Genomic DNA, 23,119 nt, shown 5'->3' on the forward strand with positions numbered 1-23,119 from the left:
AGGTCCAGAAAAGTATGAAAGACATCATCAGAACAGTCCATCTGTCTTCAGTGGTTCAATCATAACGTTATCAAGTTACAACAATACTTTTTGTGTGTGAAGAAATTTTACATTTAATTTCAGAGTCAATTTAAGAAAATGAAGAGAATGAAGAATCAAAGGAAGTTGAGGTGCTCTCAAACCAAACAGAAAGAGTCAAGAAAAAAGAATGGCTAAGAAATCTTTCCCCTGCACTCAGTGTGGAAAGAGTTTGAGAAGAAAATGTCATTTTGGTTTTCATTTGAGAGTTCACACTGGAGAGAAACCATCACTCGTGTGATCAGTGCAGCAAAACATTTCTGAGAGCTTCAGACCTGAAGAATCATACAGTGTTCATACACAGGAGAAGCCACATTCATGTCATTTGTGTTGAAAGAGCTTTTGATTTCTACAAAAATACACCATTAAATACATACTAGTGTGTGTCATATTTACATGCATCAGCACTTACTCCACTGACCTCGCTCCTTTCCCAAGGCTCTCGGCCCCGCCCCTCTCATCATTATACATTATTAACTTTATTATTTAATGAACCTAAAATAACAATGATTAGCTGGATTTTATAATGTTAACAAATAACTTAATTTTCAATTTAAAATGTTTACTTTTAATATCATATAAAACACTACTCAAAATGTGTAGATTTCTTTTTGCTATAAGAAAAAAATATTAAACCTATTACATTTTGACTTGAATATCACGATAATACTGTATAATAAGAGAAAAACCATGATAAAAGTTTTAGTAACATGAAAGTATGATGTGGTTAATTGTCTAATATATATTCTGCTGATGATGCTTCACTAATGGCCGATGTCTTGCTTTGGAGGCGGTCACATGCAAATGTGTGGCATTACATGCCCCCTCATATTCAAATGAGCCAATATTTATCTTTAATATGGTTTTGGATCATTTAAAATTATTTGTTTATAACGAGGATGACATTTTAATGGTCAAAAAATCATCTCTTGAGAAATCTCTTTGAGAAATTCAAAACAAATAATAACTGAAGATGTTTGTTGAAATATGTGAGATATATGCTTTGATTAAACAGCAGAGGAAACATATAAATTATTAAAGATATAAAATTATTGTGGCAGATGTTTAGGGGGTTTTAACAAGAGAGACTTTCCCATCTGTGTATCTTCACTCATTGCTCCTCTGGAAGCTTCCTCGTTCCTCGTTCCTCGCCTCTTCGCCTCCTCGCATCCTCGCTGTGCAAATAGACCCCTGAAGTGTCCTTAATCAGTCCTGGGACACCAGCTGATGGACGGAGGAGAGAGGAAATGAGGAAACACCAGTTTGAGTATTGAGAAACACTTACAGTGACACGAGTAAAACACTCCGCGCTCCACTGCAAATAACTGAAAAGTGAAAAAACTGCTTTGATGGATATTTTTACCATTGGGCTACTATTGTTGCAATTCACCCCAGGGTAGACTTTAACAAAAAAAACTCTTTGTATTTGACATTAACTTACATAATCTGTGTTTACGCAGTACAGATCCAATTGATTTCTAACTGTAGAAGACAAATGTGGCTACCGTTAGAATTGGAGAGATCAAGTAGCAGCGATATTATAGAGCCTTGTGAATCTATTCATACGATTTCATTTGTGTCCATGTTTAATGTTGTAGACTTGTAATCTGCTTTCCATAATGACAAAGTAAAAAGCACATTTGTGACAACCTTTCTAATTTATTAAACATTAGCAGCTGCAGTTGTTCCAGGAGACTCGCTCATGATGTATTTAACATTCTAAAAGCTTTAAAACATTCAACATTTTGAAAGCTTTAAAATGATTTACCCAGTAAATTAAATGGTTTTTATATTAATAAAGCTTTAATACAAAAGTCAAACTATTAAATGTGTAAGGCATTTTGAACACTAATCTTCTTCTTCCTTTTGAAATGCCAGAAAATTAAACTTTAGTTTAACTTTTTATCAAAAACAACACTTAGTAAATTCTCATACCAAATCCAGGCTGTTTTTTAAGGACACGTGTGTTTTATAAGATTTTAAAGTTGTGTCCCCACTTTTTGTCAACACTGTCAGACATCATGAAAATGTAATAAATCAGGGAATATGAGGGTCAGCACGCGGTGTGGTCTTCTGCTGCTGTAGCCCATCTTCTTCAGGGTTCAATGTGTTGTGTGATCAGAGATGGTATTCTGCATACTTTGGTGGTAATGAATGGTTATTTGAGTTACTGTTGCCTTTCTGTCATCTCTAACCAGTCTGCCCATTCTCCTCTGTCCTCTGACATCAAACAAGGCATTTTCATGAGTTTTTGAGTTGCAGCAATGTGATTGGCTGATTAGCAATTTGAGTTACCAAGCAACTGAACAGGTGTACCTAATAAAGTGGCCGATGGGTGTATACAGTATAAATAGAGTGCCTTCCATAAGTATTCACCAATTAAGAAAGGATGTCGATTTATTAAAAATCTTACATTGTTTAGTTCTTTTAACATACATTTAAGTCCATCTTTGTGGTCTCCGGTGTTAGGGGGCAGTTAGTGGGTGTGGTTTGAGTGGGACCGAACGTAAGCTTTCTGAGCTTTGACAGCAGCGTGTGAAGATGTTTCAGCGGAAGCTATTCAGGTCTTTTTTCTTTTGCTTACCTTTCTGTCGGTAACAAAGTCTAGATTTTTTAAAATTGTAGTAAATGGTAGAGTACAATATAGATTTTGACAAGTATCTTGTGCTTGTAGTCTATCATTACAATTTAGAAAAGCTAGCGTTTTGTCACAACGGTAGAAAAGTTACAAAAAAACTTTTCTGACTAGTAACAAATTCTAACTTTTGGAAATTGTAACATTGAAGAACTGTATCTGGAACGATACTTTCTTGTTTTAAAATACGGTTAGTCAAGATTTTTTATTTTATTTTTTTAACTGCTAACAAACTCTAAATAGTTTTTTGACTAGATTTTGACTGTCACGTACTGTTTAACAAATGTATCTGGAAGGACACTTTTTTGTTGTTTTAGATCAGCGTAAGATACCGATACAGTATTTTTCTATTCTTTTCTAACTGATAACAAAATCTAAATAGTTTTTTAAGTTGTAACGTTACGAGAATTTGACTGTCACGTACTGTTTAACAAACATGTCTGATACTTTTTTGTTTGTTTTAGATAGATGGTCAGTAATAGTTTTTAAATTGTTGTAATAACACTTAAATACATATCTTCACCCTTTTTAAAACTCTTTTACATTGTTTCTATTTTGTGTATGTTGTAATGTTTTTCTTGAAATGTGTTATTTTCAATGGCCCACACAAAAACACTTTCTCAACAATCATAACTTCCTTCAGATCATTGGGATGGATGAACAGATGGTCATTGGGTCACCGGGTGGAGGCTGTACAGGAACAGATGGATGGAATTTTGTGAACCACATCAATACATTTTTTTGTCATGAAGCACAATGTACTACAGGTATCTCTCCTATACACACACACACACACACACACACACACACACACACATATATATATATATATGGCATGGTACTGGACCAGATCCGGCTAACATTTAGGCCAAATCATCATAAAGGAATACACATCTGGTCCACAGCTGGCCTAGTTTTTTTCACCTGATTTTTGCTATCTGGGGAGCAGAGAATAAAGAGAGGAGAGATCAATATACATTCAGGTCAGGAGGATTTTGTGATTTGCACCATACTATTTCTGCAGCTCTGAGCTTAGAATGAAGCTAATGAAGAACATCAGATAACCAAGGGGCAGAACCTGGAAGATAAGGGGCGAACAGTCTCTAAACAAGATGTAAGAGTGGAGCAGAAAGCAGAAGTGAAGATGAAACCACGGCAGATAGCCAGGAGTGATTGTGAGTGTAGGTAACACTGAAAAGTGACATGTGGAGGGTAAGTGATGTGTCAGGGACCATGTTGAGGTTAAGAGTGAGGAGGATTTGATCCGAGGTGTGCTGTAGAGTAACCAATTCTTGATCAGTGGAGCTGTGTTGTGTGTAAATAAGGTCCAGCTGGTTGTCTGAGTTGTGATTAGTCGTAGTTTAGGGTGAACATACGTGCCGTTTTTCCCAGACGTGTCCTTTAAAGGATTTCTATGTTGACTAAAATATCCAGGTTTTGTTTTCCTGTTTCATATCTGTTTTTAATTTAAAGCACACTGCACAGACGATCGGCTCATAACATCAAATTACACAACTGAAAAAGAGATATTGAAATCCTGGTCAGGATGCGTCTGGGGAAAATGGCAAATATGTTCACCATACCATAGTTAAAACTCTCTTGAGATCAAAAGATGCAAACACAGTGTGGAAGTCTGCAGCCTGAGGTTTATCTACTGTAGGTGGATGCTGAAGTCTACAAGCAGTACTAGGGGAGAACCATCCTCAGGAAAGTTTGAGAGAAGCACATCTAATTCATCCACGAGTTACCCAGTCGTACTGAGGGTCGATAAACTACTATAAAATGGTATTTAAGAGGGTGGGTGATAGTGGCTGAATGAGATTCAAAGGATCTGTTGATACTGAGATGGTAAATGATTACATTTCCAATAATTAGAAAGGAGCAGACCAGTACCTCCACCTCTTCCAGTCAAACGGGGAGAGTGGGAAAATGAGAAATTATTGAAGAGTGCTGCAGGTGAAGCAGTGTCCTCAGGTTTGATCCAGGTCTCTGTCAGGGCCATGAGGTTTAGTCTTGAATTACTCGTACAAGAAGTAATAGTCTGTAGTACTAGTGTTTTAGTAGACATAGGAAGGGTGCACAGGTTGTTAGGCCAGTATCTGGTGATGTTTGAACATGTAATATGCATGAATATGTCACCATTTTCACTATTATTTATTTGTAGTTCACACAAAATCAGTAACAGTATTGTTTCAAAAACTTGCACTTTGAAACATCTTTTTCCCACTGTTGCTTACACAGTTCTGTAAATGTGAGAAAAAAAGAAAGACTCCCTGAATGTGTGAGAGTTCACCCCCATCAGTCCAAACTGGGTTGAGAGATCATCAGTTGTGTGTGGGTTAAGATGCCAGTTCCTCTTCTTTCTTCAAGCGAGTTTCTTTAATAACCTCTGCGGTCAAACACACTGAGTTCTCACAGCCAGCAATAACATGTTTCCAAACATCAACAGTGAGATCACTGCTCTGAAAATATTAGAAAGAGATGTGACGTGCGCCAAGTATAGAAACCCATACTCGGAATTTATGCTCTTCACCAAAATCATCACAAGTGCTTTCACTGGACTGTAGTTATGCTTCATGAAAATCATTACATGACAGATGCAGATGATGAAAATGAGTTTCTGTTTAATAATCATTTGACACTCAGGATAAACTGGCAGATCCAGTAGTAATGAAAAGGTTTATCGTGACTTAAACTCTTAAGACCCTGCCGCCTCATGTGAGGACATTATATTTGTGTGAATTTCTCTGAGACTGTTTTAAGTCTGGATGTCCTGCACAGAGATGACAGATGATTGGATGTTTCACCGTGAACTCTTTCTCTCTTGGTCAACAAAAAGTCTAAATTAATTTAGGGACACTCTTATGGAAATATGATCATATTTTGTAATTATCATTTAAATAAAAAATTTACATTGTGTGTCATAAATCAACATCTCAGGAAAATGTTATGGGGTTATAAATCAAAATATGACTGAAACTATATGTTATGAAACAAGATGTTGATTTCATAGATGTGCTCATATGAGGAGACTGGGACTAAAAGTATGAGAAACAACAAATGAACAGAGAAACAAATCATATTTCAATATTCTGTGAAATATTATATTTTATTATGAAATCTTGTTAATTATTACTATTTTCACTACACTTTTTTTCATTACATGTTGCCCCAAAAACACTATGTAAATTAGTTTTAGTTTACAGATACATATAAAACTTGTTATGGTCATTTAACAAACATTTTGGAGAAAAGAAAAACAATATTGAATCATTCTGTTATAGTTGAAAATCATCTTTTATACAAAGTTTGGTTAAAAAAATTTTTTGCCTATGCATGTTCATTCATGTGTGTGTGTGTTTTTACGAAATTGAGTCCTCAGAGTCCTTTGAGAGAAATTTAAGAAAGTGTTGTTACCATTGTCCTGTTACACACTTGTACACAGATACCATTCAGTGGGTTGTTACAAGTGTGTAGCTACACAAACATTCGAGCTGTAGATAATATGTACCAATGAGTACTTACACTGTGGTTACATACTATGTACACATCTAGTTACTGTGTAAGTACTAACTCTCACAGAAATCATGCTAAATTATGATTTTTTGAGCATATACATTTTCGTGCACATCCATTCCCTGGGATCGAACCCATGATAGCATGATTACATATCAAGGTATAACGCAATAATCTACCAACTGAGCTACACGAAACGCAAATCACAGTGCAAATAAAAGAGTACAAATCATTAATATGAAAACGACCTTTTGCTGATAGGGGCGCAATTGTAGTATACGCTCTGATGGGTCGTATTTCAGGGATTTGGACAAACAATCCATACGAGCGTATATGAGCAATAACTATTAATAAATCAGAGCTGGTTTCTCAACATGTGATATTATTATAATGGCACTGAATGAAACCATCAGGAGTCACCGTTCAGGTCCCACTTTATATTAGGTGGCCTTAACTACTATGTACTTACATAAAAAATAAGTACAATGTACTTACTGTGTTCACATTGTATTGTAAAACACTTTTGCTGCTATTGAGGTGGGATAGGGGTAAGGTTCGGGAGAGGGTTGGAGGTATGGGTAAGTTTAAGGGTGGGTTAAGGTGTGAAGTATGGGTCAACAGTGTAATTATAAATGTAATTACAGAAATTAAATACAGATGTAATTGCGTGTCGTCTTTTTTTAAATATAAGTACATTGTAAAAACATGAATGTACACAATAAGTTCATTGTAATAAATTATTAATTAAAATGTAAGTACATAGTAGTTAAGGCCACTTAATATAAAGTGGGTCCACGGTTCATTCTCCTCTGCTCATGTGGTTTCTGTATAATTATTTGTCTGATTTGTGATGGTTCTTGTTCACAGAGGCATAAAGTTGACTGCAGTTTTCCTGAGCTCCAGCTTTTGTTCCTCTGATGGAAGCGTAAGTCACTTTATCATCACAGCGAACCTGAATCAACATCACAGTCTCTGTTTCAACCCACAGTTATTACAGAATGAGCTTTGAGCTCAATTCAAGACAGATTTATATAAGAATAAAACTAATACAGGTCATGTCGAGGAAGATCAAGAACTGTTTGCTCACCTTGTTCTTCTTGGCTTTGTTTTTACTGCGCGCAATAAATAATATAAGTCAAATCATCTGTCTGCTCCTAAACACGAGTGAAAATACATCAGATCAAGCTGTTAAAGACTCATCCATCACTACTGTGTGAAGAAGACTCATTGTTTTACTGCAGATGTTTAGCTCAAATATCTGTAAAAACTTCAGGTTCAGTGAAAATCTATCTCACAGACATGAGATTATGGAAAATTAGCACAGTAACTGTCAAATATACACAGATATGAAAATATATATTAATTACTGAAGATGAATCATATTGTTCACTGTGAGCAGGACGAATGGAAATGTTGATTGTGTCATTGGTTCCTTTATATTTCTTTCTATCTGTGAGCTTTAGAGCAGAAACAGTAGAAATACACTAACTTGTGCTGATCTAATGTGAGTAATAAGAGTGTGATATTTCAGAGTCAGTCTTCTGTGGAGCTTATGGTTATTAATAACTCATAGATCAACAAAACTCACCACAGAGTCATCAGTCGCTCTTCTGACATCTAAAAATAATGACATGAGAACAGTTATGATCAAACTGTCTCTAATGAAGATGACAATCAGTTTCTAAAAGAGTCTAGAAGAATCCTAGCGCTGGAATAGAAACAATATTTCTGTTAACTCTATGATTTCTCATAACTTCTTCAAAACTTTGCCTGCTGTTACAGAATATGAGAAACTGTAAAAACTCACCGGCTCTTTTATTATGAATCAGCCAAAGAATCAGAGCAGGAAGAAGAAGAGCGACCGAAACACCGACAACAATCACAATCACAATCACTGAGAGAGAGACGATAGAGAGACACGACTGTATTACTGTGTTTAACCAAATATAGAGAGATAACAAACTACTAATCAGTGCTTTAAGTGGCCCAAAAGAGGTGCCTGTACTCTATTATAGCCTTTCTTCTTTTTTGATGACTCCCCTCATCCCCGGAGCTAACAACAACTATATTGAAGGGGTTTTATATGTAGCAGTCAACAGACGACCTTATAAAAATAATAAATCCTTTTATTAGTTTGTGGATTAGCTTGAGCTACTGAACATAAATCACATGTGCAAAAGGATTTTGAAAAAATACCCTCAGAAAGATCTACTGCATTACTTCATTATCTTGCGTCTGTCCTGCAGTGATATCATTCAGGCTTGGTGGGGAGTCGTCTGATTCTGACCGTGATGTTTTAGTTCTCAGAGTCTGAATCCAGGAGAGCATATTAAGTGTTGTTCATTGTATTTGTATTATTACCGAGCCGAGTGAGCGCGGTTCACACACCCTCTCCGGCCACACTGAGTTGTTGACACTTACAGCGGCAAAAGCGGCGCACGCTTTTCACTTGTAAAACTCAAGGGTGTATGGGTAATGTAGTCTCTGTTCTCAGTGGGACGAATTAGGAAGCGTATATTGTGAAGGGCGCTCTGAAAAGCGGCAGCGCAGGCAAAAGATTAAAACCTCTATTAAAACAGATGTCTAAATGACGTACCGGTACACTAAAAGCACGTTCTGGGCGCACGGAGAGGTGGCGGTACACTCAAGAGCTATATTTGGAAGTGATACTGAGTACCGGTGCGTACCGGCCCACTTAAAGCACTGCTACTAATGCAATGATAAATGACACATTTAACAGCATACTTATCCTTATTTATCATACTTGTGATTTTATTGTAAGTTTATTACAGCTGTGCTTGTTCTCTGAGCTGCTGTCCCTTAGTTCAGTAGTTATAAAGTCTACATCATCTCAAAGCTTACAGAAAAATATAAAATATAGTCGATTAAACACTGCAATAGTGTAACAGTATTAATATTTACACTGACGACAGCAAACCACAAAACCAGCGAATCATACTAACTTCAGTTAAAACATGCAGCTGATCATCTGAAGATCATATGTAGTGAAATAATAAATAAAACACAGTTTATCATTGCATCTGTGTTCACTGCATGAAGAAACAACCAAACCATGAGCTCTGCTCTTCAGCACAATGGATGGAAACCAGAGAAACTTCAACAGAATAAATCAACATTAGACTAGACTTACAAAACACAAATCAACATTAGACTGGACTTACAAAACACAAATCAACATTAGACTCGACTTACAAAACACATATAACACTTCATTTTCATTTCTTTATTTCTGTGAATCTGCTCTTTCAGAGAAACTGATTGAATATTGTCAAGAGTATTCAATAAAACTCACAACAGTGAAAGTAAATCTGTGACTGTACCTTGTGTAGACGTTTCTGCTGGAGTCAATGCTGTTACTCTTTTAGTTTGATCTGTAAAGATGACATTAGCTCAGATGAATCATAAAACATGACGATCATATTTCAATCACTTAAGACAAGATGACTCTAACATTATCTATCATTATATTAGCACATCTAAGACTCTTCTACATCTGACCATGAGATTGTTTTCTCACCTGAGATCTTGACAGTGTTTGTGGTTGAGGTCTGGACTTGATCTCTGTGAGTAACTTCACATCTCCACTCTCTGATTTCATCTTCATTCAGGATTGTTGTAGTCAGAATGAAGATACAGCGATCTGATGAGAATGATATCTGATATCTGGAGTCTGAGTTTGTCAGTTTAACACCAGCCTGATTCACCCAGAACAGATCAATTCCCTCAGAACGGATCAAATTATCACAAGAGACTCGAGGATATGAATACAACTGACAGAAGAGAGTCACAGAGCGACCTGCACTGATCTCAGATGAAGAGACTGAAACACAGAATAACACACACATCACACACTTTACAAACTTCCTGAGAGATTAAATGTAGAAATTACTTTTTTTAAATTGACCATATTATCATAAAATTACCATGAAGAACATGTAGATAAACACGAGCATCAGTTCCTTGTTGTTGTCCATTCACTGTCCATTGTCTGCAGATGTAAAGTCCACAATCTTCTTTTGTGACGCTCTTGATGTTCAGAGAGCAGTCAGACTCCAGACTCAGTCTCTCATGTCTCTCTGTGTCTGTCTTCTTTCTCCCTCCAGCAAACAGTTCAACTGCTGCTGAATAACTGAATCTGTTATAGAGCCATGTAGTTGATTTACAGCCAGGAAGAGCATTATTACAGGGCAGACGGACATCTTTACCAGAACTGATGAACACATGATCCACTTCACTGAACCCTGAAACACAAGACCATCTGAGTGATTATTATACTATATATTAATAAATGATGATATGAAACATAGTAGCATAAAAATCTGAAGATAATTTTTTCTTCACTTGATCCAAACAACACACTCTCAAGAATAAACTTTTTAAATCCCCTAATCTACAGCAGTACAGGAATAACAACAGAAGTAAATGATAAAGGGGCAAATAAGACAGAAGTTTAATGCAAACACAATCTCCAGAATAATGTTTTTCTTGATCAGAGAGCTGTTTGAATCACAAACACACTGTAATGATAAAAACTTCCTAATCATCCGGAAGAAGGAGGCGGGAACCAGTGGACAATCCAATAACATTTTAATAATTCAAAATAAACACCAAACAGTGCACCAGCCCCTCACGGACGACTGGTGCACATAAATAAAAACCAAAACATAAAATATCGCCAATCAACACACCTGGCCTCACTCCTCGTTCCCACGCCTCTCAGCCCCGCCCCCACTCGCCACACACACTCTTAACATGAAGATAATTCAGCATCAGATGTTTGAGTGTGAAAGCGTCTAGTTTCAGTGCGTTCAGGAATAATCCAGTATGTTCTGTTTGTAACACAATAATAAACTCATCATGTTCAGATGAACTCTTTCTCAGATTAATTCACTAACTGTCTTGAAGAGAAAACACAGATGTCTTTACCTGTGAGAAGTGAAGAGAGAAAGATCAGTCCCAGCAGACACAAGTGACACTTATCAGCCATCTTCTCTTTCTGTCAGTCTTCCTCTTCATTATATTCTCTCAACTCTTTCTCTAAATACGCTCAGCTCTTCCTGTGTTTGTTCACTTCCTCTAATCTGTTTAAATCATGCTAAAGCTGCTATTAATGACACAATGTCAGTGCGTGATGGAGAAGAGCTGCTTCACATTGTGTGAAACGTGTCAGAATTGAATATCGGTAACAACTTTTGATCTATTCACAATCTATAGGTGATAATTTTGCACAAGTGCTCTGAACTGATGGAGACGAGCTGCTTCACATCGTGTGAAACACGTTTATCAGTGTGAGAACTGCACATTAAGCACAACTGCTCTGAACCTGATCTAAAGGCTATTCTGTGTTAGTTTCTCATCTTTCTCCTGCATGCAATTACCTTCTAGAAATAAAAACATTAAGTTATTAATGAAACAATTGGTTTGTTACTGTAAATGTTTCTACTATCCGTGACTCAATTGTAGAATATTAATTCTAAAACAGTTTTAAAGCATTTTTAAACAATTAGCATCAACTCCAGCTTGGTCAAACAGAAAGTCTTCACACACACTACACCTGCGTCTCTAAAGTGATTCTTCTCGTGGATTGTAATGTGCTGCTTTTCTCTCTCCAGCTCTGAGAAAACAGATCAGACCCAGAGTAGTTTATTAACACTACAAACACTGAAGAGCAGCGCATGTTCCCCTTCGGCCACTGGATTCAGCAGTGGTTCGAGTCTCTCTGGAGGTGATGATTCTCAGTGAGCTGGATTTGTGTGCTGTGACTCATGTGTGGCCAGAGGTATAAATACAACGTATTTTCAATGGGTGTTAAAACAGTGTATGGCCCCTTTAAGAGATCACCGATCTCTGCTCGCGAGATTTCCTGTTTGGCATGTGCGCGAACAGAACAGCCATTTCGTGATGATTCGATGTAGCAGCCGAGTGCCGTGTCATCGTGTTGGCATCGGGGAGATTTATTTTGAAGTTTTGCTGTCTTCCTGGGTAAATATCACTGTAGAACCTTTATTTTATATCCGTGGAAACAGAGACCTATTTTGTGCGAACGTTTGATGTGTAATTTGTTGTAGATGTGATCGGATCGAGTGTGATCCACGTGAACCTCGTGTCTGGTGATAGTGGAAACTTCCAATGTAAGTTAAGAATTTTTCTACTCTTGTATTAGTATCTGGAACTGTACAAACACTATCAGTGCTGTTAAAACTCTTGTTTTAATGTTTAACAATGTGTTTTTTTGTGACAAAGGTGATTATTGTGAGTGCAAGGATGAGATGACTTTATTAATGTTTCTTTTATCTCTTCTTTGTACCATAGCACTACCGTATTCTTTACTTTATCAGTAGTTCATTTTTTTGACCATTTTGTATGAGGATTTTGGTGATATTTATTTGTGTTCTTAAAGACAAAGTCCAAATCACCTGATGAAGCAGTAGATATTTTTGGTAATGCTCACTCCAGAGTAAATTATTTGGGAGTGCGAGTATTGTGCTGGTTTTCAACCAGTGTTCATCCGCTGGAAATCTAAGATTTTGTTTTTTGTTACATTGGAACGGGTGAAACATCACATTTATTTTTATTTATTTCTGTAAGTCTTCAGTGTCATTACACTGTGTAACTCTTGGAGTGTTAATTTGTATTTAGTAATTTTTCTTAATCGGGTCGGGAGCAGTATAGAGTTGAGTGTATTTTTGCTTTTTTTAAATACAGTAGTGGCTGGTACTTGAGTTGCAGGACTCGCAGTGGAAGTGGTCAACTGTGCAGTGTTCATCCACCTGCTAAAGACGTCGGCCAAAGATTTTGGGGCCAAGGGACGGGTAGCAGGAGGAAGAGGAGACATCGCTGTCTGCTGCTGAACTACAAGTGTGGTTGAAGATTGGGAGCCAGTGACGGGTCTTCTGCAGAAGAGGAAAAGATATACCCATTACAGACAGAATATCCTTTGAACTGAGAAGCAACGAGCATTTAACAAAGACTTTGAAAGGACTGTGAAAAGACTTTTAAAATTTCATCAACATGTTACAGCCAGAGGAAGAGCCTGCGGTAATACAGTGTGCCGCTAGTGCAGAGGGAGCGGATAATGTGCAAGAACAGATACAAGAGCTCAGTAGAAAGCATGCTGAAGCTATGGCAGCTATTGCCAACCTGAGTAGAGAACCAACTAGGTATTATGTGTATGTGCCCAGAGAACGTCACATTCAGCCCTTTAGTGGCGATCTTAGCAAAGATGGTAGAAATGTGGATGAGTTTATTGAAGAGGTGGAAAGAGTACTGCTTGTAAGAAACCATACACCTGAAGATCAAGCTGATTTTGTTCTTTCCCTGCTTAAAGGTGCTGCTGTAGAAGAGGTCAGGTTAAGGCAAGGGGGCAGCCTCCACGAACAGATGACATCTTCTTGTATTTGAGAGCGGTCTTTAGAGAAAAGCGTAGTCCGGCCCAGTTATTGCAGACATTCTACACCCGTAAACAGCTGGAGGGTGAAGACCTCCGTACATACTCTCATGCCCTTTCACAGATATTAAGTACTGTTTTAAAGCAGTCTTTTAATGCCATTGCCAATGCTAATGTTGCACTACGAGACCAGTTCATTGAGGGAGTCAGGGATGTAGCACTCCGAAGGGAACTTCGAAAGTTGGTAAGAGACAAATCACAGTCCACTTTGGTTGAAGTCAGAGATGAAGCATTAATGTGGTCCCATGAAGATACCAAACTATGTGCTAGTAAGGTAGCCAGTAATTGTAGTGTAAGCTCTGAGACTACAGAAGCTAGGTGTGCAGCTATGGTGATGCCTGTAGCAAGCTCTGTTACACTGGATGATGTTCTGAAAGTAGTAGCAGAGCAGGGCAAAGCCATATGGATCATCCTCCTTACAGCAGGGAAATGCACACCCTCGGTCGCTATGAGCCAGGCGATGCGAGGGCAAGCTATTGGCTCAACTTACCTTGACTCAAATCGTGACAGATTACTCCAACATGCTGTGGGAAGGTGTCCAGTAGTTGACCTGAAAATTGGAAGTGTGAATGTGTCATGTCTTCTTGACACTGGGAGCCAAGTCAGTACAATTACTGAACACTTCTTTAAAGAGCACTTGGCAGGTGAAGATAAGGATATGCTTCCCACATCCGGTTGGTTAAGAATTACAGCCGCTAATGGATTTGACATCCCATATTTGGGTTATCTTGAACTACCAGTTGAAACCATGGGTATTAACCTGCCTGATTGTGGATTCCTGGTGGTTAGAGATGGACGGAATTCTTCTGCGGTGCCGGCACTCATCGGCATGAATATTATAATTAGGTTTAGGCAGTTAGTGCATGCTGAGTTTGATACTACTTTAGGTGGGGAGTTAGAGTCTGACTGGAGAGAAGTTTTCCAGCAGATGCAAAGTGTCAGTCAAGCTACAAAACAGATTGTTGCACATATAGCTGGAAAGGAGACTGTGCATATTCCTGCTTGGTCAATGTCGACCTTGATAGTCAAAGGAAGGGGAAATAGTTGTCCAGAGGGCTATTCCAACCTGTTGCTGGAACCAGGGAAGTTTCCCCTCCCTCAGGGTTTGATAGTAGTACCCTCTCTTGTTTCCACTACAACATCGTTATTTCCAAAACGAGTTGTGAATCTATCCACAGAGGATATATGGCTGCAGCCTCGTACCAGGCTAGGTACCCTCTCTCCCTTTGAATCCTTACGTTCTGGAGAGGGTTGTGAAGTAAATTTCCAGCGGGTTGAGGCTGGGGTGGAGGAGATTACAGTAAGCACAGAAGAGAGGCAAGTGGTGACCGAGAGCTTACCAGAATTCCTTAATGGGTTGTGTTTGGGTGGAGCTGCTGAGCAGCAGGCTGAGCTTAAAGCTTTGTTACTGAGGTATGTGGATGTGTTTGCATTAAGTGATGAGGAATTAGGGTTTTCTGAAAAAGTACAAAACGAGATCTATTTGGTAGATGATGGACCAATAACACAGCCCTACCGTCGCATTCCACCAACCCAATATAGTGAAGTCAGGGAACATATTACTAAGCTGCTCCAGAAGGGGGTAATTAAGCCTAGTAGTAGTGCGTATGCATCACCCATAGTGCTTGTACGGAAAACTGATGGGAACTTGAGATTGTGCGTGGACTACAGGCACTTAAACGCGAAGACAAAGCGAGATGCTTTTCCCTTGCCTCGCATCGATGAGAGTTTCGATGCGTTGCAAGGTGCCAAATTCTTTTCAACCATTGATTTGGCGAGCGGATACCATCAGATAGCCGTGCGGGAGCAAGACCAACCAAAAACTGCGTTCACCACCCCGTTTGGCATATTTGGATACTCCCGTATGCCCTTTGGAGTCTGTAATGGACCGTCCACATTCCAACGCCTCATGCAGTCCATAATGGGAGATTTGATATTTCAAACAATGCTGGTATATTTGGATGATATTCTGGTTTATTCATCTACTTTCCAGGAACATCTAAAGAGATTGGAAGTGGTTTTCAGTAGGTTAACCCTTTAGGCGGCAGAGGTTTTTTCCTAAAACGTTCGATTTTGACATCTTAATTTCATAAGGCTATATCTTAAAATTTATAAAAGATAGAGACTTTCTGTCAATTATAAAAATATTAAGGATGGCCCAATGTTTATGTAGGGATTTTATTTTCCCATCTAATTTGCATACTATGACGTCATATGGGGTGGTCATCTTGAATTATAGAATTTTCATGAAAAGTCACGTTTAAATTATAAAATGGAGCACTTCTTTCCCCAAAAAAATGTCCCTCACCTTCTGTGTGCTATATTGCACAATACTGAATGCTCAGGTAAATAGTAAGCAGTAAACAAACTGTGTAAATCATTACTAATAAATGGTAGAAACAAACCGAATGCATGTAGCGGTAGGGATTTTCAATTTACTACATGCAGCAGGCACTCTGATTCCATGTATGGGGCACATATATATTATTCATAGGACACACAAACACAAGTAGACAAGACCTTTTTAGTTCAAAATCTATGTCCCGTGTCACATCGCCTCTGCTTCTGCTATGAGCAGCGCGGCCAGATCGTCCTCGCGCACGCGCCGAGTGTGCACAGCTCGGACTACTGTCAGTGTCATTGCGACTCCCACCTTGCCTCCTAACTGTCCTATGAATACTTCGACCTCGTCTAACATACCCAGTGGCATTAGACAAAGTATCCACTACAATACTGTCGCCGCGATTGTGGAGAGGTGCGGTCAGAAGACAAATATACATGTCTAGCACGGTAAAAATCTCCCGCCTCATCCCCGCAACAAAAACTTGCCTGCTAATTTCGCGATGAACACTCCGACCCTGGCAAACATTGTTTACACCTCTGACATTTGGCAAATGACCATTTATTTACATTGGGCAAAGGATTCACCATTTGTGCTTGGTGTAGGGCTATCTACTTTCACTTTCAGTATGACCGTCATCTTCTGAATGCAGATATTCCCCTTCAGAATCAGTGTCCGCGAATAAAAGTTCCAACACCTCATTGCGGCTTTATTGAAGCTTTATTGATGCTACTAGATAATAATAATAATGAAAATAATAATAATCTAATGCCAATACTCGCTGACGTTGACAATATTGGTCAGATAAAATGTCTCACTCTCACACAAGCTCCGCTTTTTTTTCGCACTGATTCAATGCACTCTATCTCGAAGATTTTGTATAGGAGCATGACGTTTTTTTCAGTCAGAGATGAAGTATTACATGTCTGCTATCTAGTGCAGGGGAGGTTGCATGAAATTTGACACCCTATTTGACAAAATCGGCCGTTTTATTCAGTGCCTCATCTTGTCGAGTAAACTCGACCGTGGCGCCAAGAGGGTTAAGGGAGGCTGGACTCAAAGTTAAGCCTGATAAGTGTAGTTTTCTCCAAGAACAGGTCAAGTTCCTGGGTCATCAGATCTCTGCTCAAGGGATTGGAACTGATCCAGGAAAGGTAGAGGCTGTGAGAAAATGGAAGACGCCAAGTACAGTGAAAGAACTAAGGTCTTTTTTGGGATTCTGTAGTTACTACAGGAAATTTATTGAAGGGTTTTCTAAAATTGCAGGTCCTCTTCACGACCTTGTGAATTTTTGTCTGAGACAACAGAGCATGGTAAAGAGACCTGAGTTTTGTTCACTTTGGACAGAGGAGTGTTGCACAGCCTTCGAAATGTTAAAGGAGAAGCTTATTACGGCCCCAGTCTTAGGTTTTGCAGATTTCTCTCTTCCGTTTGTAGTTGAGACGGATGCTAGCAAGGATGGTTTAGGTGCTGTCCTTTACCAGCAGCAAGGTGACTCTAGGAGAGTGATTGCCTATGCAAGTCGCCGGCTACGTAAGGCAGAGAAAAATGACAGGCATTATAGTAGTATGAAGCTTGAACTGCTAGCTCTCAAGTGGGCTGTCTCAGAAAATTTAGGGGGTACCTGTTGGGTGCAAAATTTGTGGTTGTCACTGATAACAACCCATTGTGTCATCTGAAGACAGCGAAGTTGGGTGCCATCGAGCAAAGATGGGTGGCTCAATTAGCTGTTTTTGATTTTGAGGTGAAGTACCAACCTGGACGGCATAATGTTGCAGCAGACGCCCTCTCAAGGCACCCGTTGGCAGGGGAGCCTGACAGTTCTGAAGAGTTGGATGACTGTGTTGCCATTTGTAATGTAGTCAACAAGGGTACACCTTTAGACCCTGAATTGTTGATTGTGGGTGACCAATGCTGTAGGGTTAGACAGATCCGTGCACAAGAGGATAATCCCGGTAAAAGTGACATCCAGGATTGTATGTTTGCTCTTCCAGGTTACACCAAAGCTCAGTTGAAAGAATTCCAGCTAAGTGACCCTGTTTTGGTCTCCTTCAATGAGTTTTGGGGTAATCAGAGAAAGCCCACGAATCAAGAGAGAAGCAGCTTACCTAGGCCTGTGTTGTCATTGCTGAAACATTGGAAATATATCCGGGTGATGGATGGTTTGTTTTACAGGGTTGTGAATGACTTTCGCTTGGGTGAGTGCAGACTGTTGCTTTTGCCAGCCTGTTTAAAAGAACAAATCCTGAGCAGTGTCCATGATAAGATGGGACATCAAGGCATTGAGCGTACACTCGACCTGTTGAGACAGCGTTGCTTCTGGGTCGGTATGTACAAGGATGTTGAGAGGTGGATTAAAAGGTGTCACAGGTGCATTCTAACCAAAATGCCACAGCCGCGAATCCGTTCGCAAATGAAGCCATTTTTAGCATCCAGACCACTGGAGGTGGTGGCCGTGGATTATACTGTGCTTGAACCTGCCACGGATGGTCACGAAAATGTGTTGATTGTCACCGATGTGTTTACTAAATTCACACAGGCGTTCCCCACCAGAGACCAGAGAGCTGATACTACAGCGAAGATACTGCTGAAGGAGTGGTTCATGAAATACGGGGTACCAGAGCGGTTGCATTCCGATCAGGGAAGAAATTTCGAGAGCGAGGTGGTGGCTGAGTTATGTCGCTTGTATGGGGTAAAGAAAACACGCACAACCCCCTACCATCCACAAGGTAATGCTCAGTGCGAGCGGTTTAACAGAACGCTCCACGAGTTGTTAAGAACACTTTCTCCAGAAAAGAAAAGGCGATGGCCAGAACACCTTCCTGAGCTGATCTATGCATACAATGTAACCCCACATGCTACAACTGGGTATTCACCTTATTTCTTGTTATTTGGTGTAGAACCACGCCTTCCAATAGATGCTCTCCTGGGTGAGGAACATCCTGTGAATCGAGGGCAGGATTGGTTAGTAATCCACCAGAGCCGACTCAGGGAAGCTCATGAAAAGGCAAGAGCATTTGCAGAGCAGAAAGCGGCAGAGAGATTGGCTCCATTGAATGACAAGGTTTACTGTCCATCTGTTGGTGTTGGGCAGACGGTGTATTGCACCACCGCCCTGTAGGCAGAAACAAGATACAGGATTCCTGGGCTCCAGTTGTGTATCGAGTAGTAGAGGTACAAGGTACCACATATACAGTTGAGCCTGTAGAGGGAGGTCCTCATAAACGGGTCCACAGAGTTGATTTGCAACCATGCGAGAGACCTGTGGTTGAGACAGCAGAGGCAGTGAGTACAGTGACAGCTCCAGCAGCTAAGTTTCCCTCTGAGTCAGTGGAAGCTGAACCTGTTGATCCAGAGTTTATAATACTGGAAGAGGTTACTTTGCCTCACATGGAAGAGTCAAGAGTTGTGGTAATGGAAGTCTCTGGGTCAGCAGAGGAAACGTTAGCAGTGGGTCCTGATTTTGTTCTAGAGAATGATGGACAGCTACCCTCAGAGTTAGAGCACATGGGGAAGATGGTATTGTTCTAGATGCTGATAGACCCATTCCAAAGAAACCGGTTCCTGCACCAAGAAGGACTAGCCGTGTCAATGCTGGTGTGCATCCAAACCCATTTAATGAACCCAGGTCAGCTTGTAATTCCATCTCAATCAGCCCTGAAGTCTTTTCCCAGGTTTTGACCAGCCTTGGTAGTGTTTTCTTCAGGGAAGCAGTAAATGAGGTTAGGAACCTGCACTGAATGTCATTGAGGACAATAATTGGTTTCAGGAGGGGAGAATGTGGCCAGAGGTATAAATACAACGTATTTTCATTGGGTGTTAAAACAGTGTATGGCCCCTTTAAGAGATCACCGATCTCTGCTCGCGAGATTTTCTGTTTGGCATGTGTGCGAACAGAACAGCCATTTTGTGATGATTCGATGTAGCAGCCGAGTGCCGTGTCATCGTGTTGGCATCGGGGAGATTTATTTTGAAGTTTTGCTGTCTTCCTGGGTAAATATCACTGTAAAACCTTTATTTTATATCCGTGGAAACAGAGACCTATTTTGTGCGAACGTTTGATGTGTAATTTGTTGTAGATGTGATCGGATCGAGTGTGATCCACATGAACCTCGTGTCTGGTGATAGTGGAAACTTCCAGTGTAAGTTAAGAATTGTTCTACTCTTGTATTAGTATCTGGAACTGTACAAACACTATCAGTGATGTTAAAACTCCTGTTTTAATGTTTAACAATGTGTGTTTTTTGTGACAAAGGTGATTATTGTGAGTGCAAAGATGAGATGACTTTATTAATTTTTCTTTTATCTCTTCTTTGTACCATAGCACTACCGTATTCTTTACCTTATCAGTAGTTCATTTTTTTGACCATTTTGTATGAGGATTTTGGTGATATTTATTTGTTCTTAAAGACAAAGTCCAAATCACCTGATGAAGCAGTAGATATTTTTGGTAATGCTCACTCCAGAGTAAATTATTTGGGAGTGCGAGTATTGTGCTGGTTTTCAACCAGTGTTCATCCGCTGGAAATCTAAGATTTAGTTTTTTGTTACATTGGAACGGGTGAAACATCACATTTATTTTTATTTATTTCTGTAAGTCTTCAGTGTCATTACACTGTGTAACTCTTGGAGTGTTAATTTGTATTTAGTAATTTTTCTTAATTTTATTTTTTTGTAATTTTATTTACTTTTATTTATTTATTTTTGCTCCGGTGTGTTTCCGCCGACCGCTGTAACTTCTTTTAAGGGAAACAAACAGCAGTCAGATAAAACCCCAATATAAACAAATTAATCTGTTGCCGTGTGTGTTTCTTTTTCCTGACCACCCGGTTACATTTTTATATGTATATATATATATATATATATATATATACAAAAGCACAAATACAATGTGGAACGAGCACTCATTCACATACACACACACACACAAACACACACACATGCTCTCTCACAAACACACACCCACCATTCATATCTGCTTATTGCAGTTTTTTTGCTTTTTCGTTTTTGTGTGTTCTACTGTATTTATATTTAAGTAAAATAAAATAGTTTTTTACTTTTTAGATTTTAATGTTTTGATTAATTGTTTTCTTTTTCCTTCTCCTTGTTTCATTTCTGTTTCAGTTTTTCTATAACCAATTCTTACTATGTGTTTCCAGATCCCTACTATCACTACCACTCTCAAACCACACATCACACAATGTTGCCTGGGCAATCTTAACAACCTGCACACTTTGCCTATGTTTGCTAATACACTACTTTCTTTTCCTATTCAGTCTGCTGTAAACAAAGCAGAATTCATTACTTCTATTATTAGTCATTAAAAACTTAATCTCATGGCCCTAACAGAGACCTGGATCAAACCTGAGGACACTGCTTCACCTGCAGCACTCTCCAATAATTTCTCATTTTCCCACTCTCCCCGTTTGACTGGAAGAGGTGGAGGTACTGGTCTGCTCCTCTCTAATGATTGGAAATTTAATCCTTTACTATCTTTGGGTATCAACAGCTCCTTTGAATCTCATTCAGTTACTGTTACCTACCCTCTTAAAATAAATTTTGTAGTTGTCTATCGACCCCCAGGACCACTGGGCAACTTTTTGGATGAATTAGATGTGTTGCTCTCAACCATTCCTGAGTATGGTACTCCCCTAGTAATGCTTGGAAACTTCAACCTCCACCTAGATAAACCTCTGTCTGCTGATTTTCCACACTCTGCTTGCCTCTTTTGATCTCAACCGAGTGTCAACTACTGCTACTCACAAATCGGGCAACCAACTGGACCTTATTTATACACGAAACTGCTCTACTGATCATGTTCTGGTTACTCCACTGCACACGTCGGATCACTTCCTCCTCACTCTTGACCTCAACATGATCACTCATGACCCCTCCACATTTCATCTTTCGACGTAACCTATGCTCACACTCACCCTCCCGGCTATCTGCAATGGTTTCATCTTCACTTCCTTCCCCTAAACTGTTTGCATCTTTGGATTCTAAGAGTGCTACTTATACTTTTTGCTCCACTCTTACATCTTGTTTAGACACTGTTTGCCCCTTATCTTCCAGGCCAGCCCGTAACACCCCTTCTGCCCCTTGGTGATCTGATGTTCTACGCGATGTATATCTTATCTTCCTATCTTCCTTCTCTGTTAATGTCTTCTCTGCTAAAATTACATAATACCATAACAAAATTAACAATTCATCTTACTCTCGCATGCTTTTTAAAACATTTTCCTCACTTCTTTGTCCTCCTCCTCCCCCTCCTGCTTCATCTCTAATAGCTGACGACTTTGCCATATTTTTTTTATTAATAAAATTAAAAACATCAGTGCACAATTTTCCACACCACAATCAGTCAAGCTCATATCACCAGCAAACTTACACTCATTTACATCCTTCTGTTCACTCTCTGAGGCAGAAGTGTCAAAACTCATCCTTTCTAATCACCCTACTACTTGCCCTCTTGATCCTATTCCATCTCATCTCCTTCAAGCCATTTCTCCGTCAGTTGCACCTGCACTCAATCACATCATCAACACTTCGCTCCACACTGGTGTTTTTCCCTCAGCATTTAGACAGGCACGTATCACTCCACTACTTAAGAAACCCAACCTCAACCCATCTCTTTTAGAGAACTACAGACCAGTTTCCCTTCTTCCTTTTATTGCAAAAACACTTGAGACCACTTATCTTTTCTGTCTACATGGCATCATTAGGTTCTGTCATTCAGAAACATGGCTTTTCATACCACTGCTATGCTGATGACACTGAACTCTTCCTCTCATTCCATGCTGATGATCAGACGGTAGCTATTCACATCTCAGCTTGTCTAACAGACATTTCTTGCTGGATGATGGACCATCACCTTCAACTAAACCTTGCCAAGACAGAACTGTTTGTGTTTCCAGCAAACCCATCGTTCAATCACAATTTCACCATTGAGTTAGGCACTTCAACCATAACTCCTTCAAAAACAGCTAGAAGCCTTGGAGTTATGATTGATGATCAGCTGACTTTCTCAGACCACATTGATAAAACTGTCCGATCCTGCAGATTTGCTTTATTCAACATCAAG

At 39.4% G+C, this 23,119-nt stretch overlaps 1 protein-coding gene across 1 annotated transcript; it reads right to left on the reverse strand.

Annotated features, from left to right (window-relative positions):
- Window positions 1–7,054: 7,054 nt before the first annotated feature.
- On the reverse strand, window positions 7,055–11,269 carry LOC113100049 (uncharacterized). Its single transcript, XM_026264917.1, has 8 exons — window positions 11,177–11,269; window positions 10,174–10,491; window positions 9,768–10,070; window positions 9,571–9,621; window positions 8,037–8,123; window positions 7,818–7,846; window positions 7,317–7,383; window positions 7,055–7,181 (listed from the first exon to the last, which is right to left on the reverse strand). The coding sequence occupies exons 1-7, from the start codon at window positions 11,235–11,237 to the stop codon at window positions 7,339–7,341; spliced, it is 894 nt and encodes a 297-aa protein (XP_026120702.1). The 5' UTR covers window positions 11,238–11,269; the 3' UTR covers window positions 7,055–7,181; window positions 7,317–7,338.
- Between the last annotated feature and the right edge of the window lie 11,850 nt (window positions 11,270–23,119).

This window comes from Carassius auratus, unplaced genomic scaffold, assembly GCF_003368295.1.
Source record: "Carassius auratus strain Wakin unplaced genomic scaffold, ASM336829v1 scaf_tig00217130, whole genome shotgun sequence".
NCBI classification, from domain to species: domain Eukaryota; kingdom Metazoa; phylum Chordata; class Actinopteri; order Cypriniformes; family Cyprinidae; genus Carassius; species Carassius auratus.

Excerpts from the sequence above, each read along its gene's own strand:
- LOC113100049 (XM_026264917.1), bottom strand. The coding sequence starts at position 11,237 with ATGGCTGATAAGTGTCACTTGTGTCTGCTGGGACTGATCTTTCTCTCT. Across the intron at positions 10,492-11,176 it reads TCTCTCTTCACTTCTCACAG|GGTTCAGTGAAGTGGATCAT; the intron begins GTAAAGACATCT and ends CTTGTGTTTCAG. Across the intron at positions 9,622-9,767 it reads AAACACTGTCAAGATCTCAG|ATCAAACTAAAAGAGTAACA; the intron begins GTGAGAAAACAA and ends TCATCTTTACAG.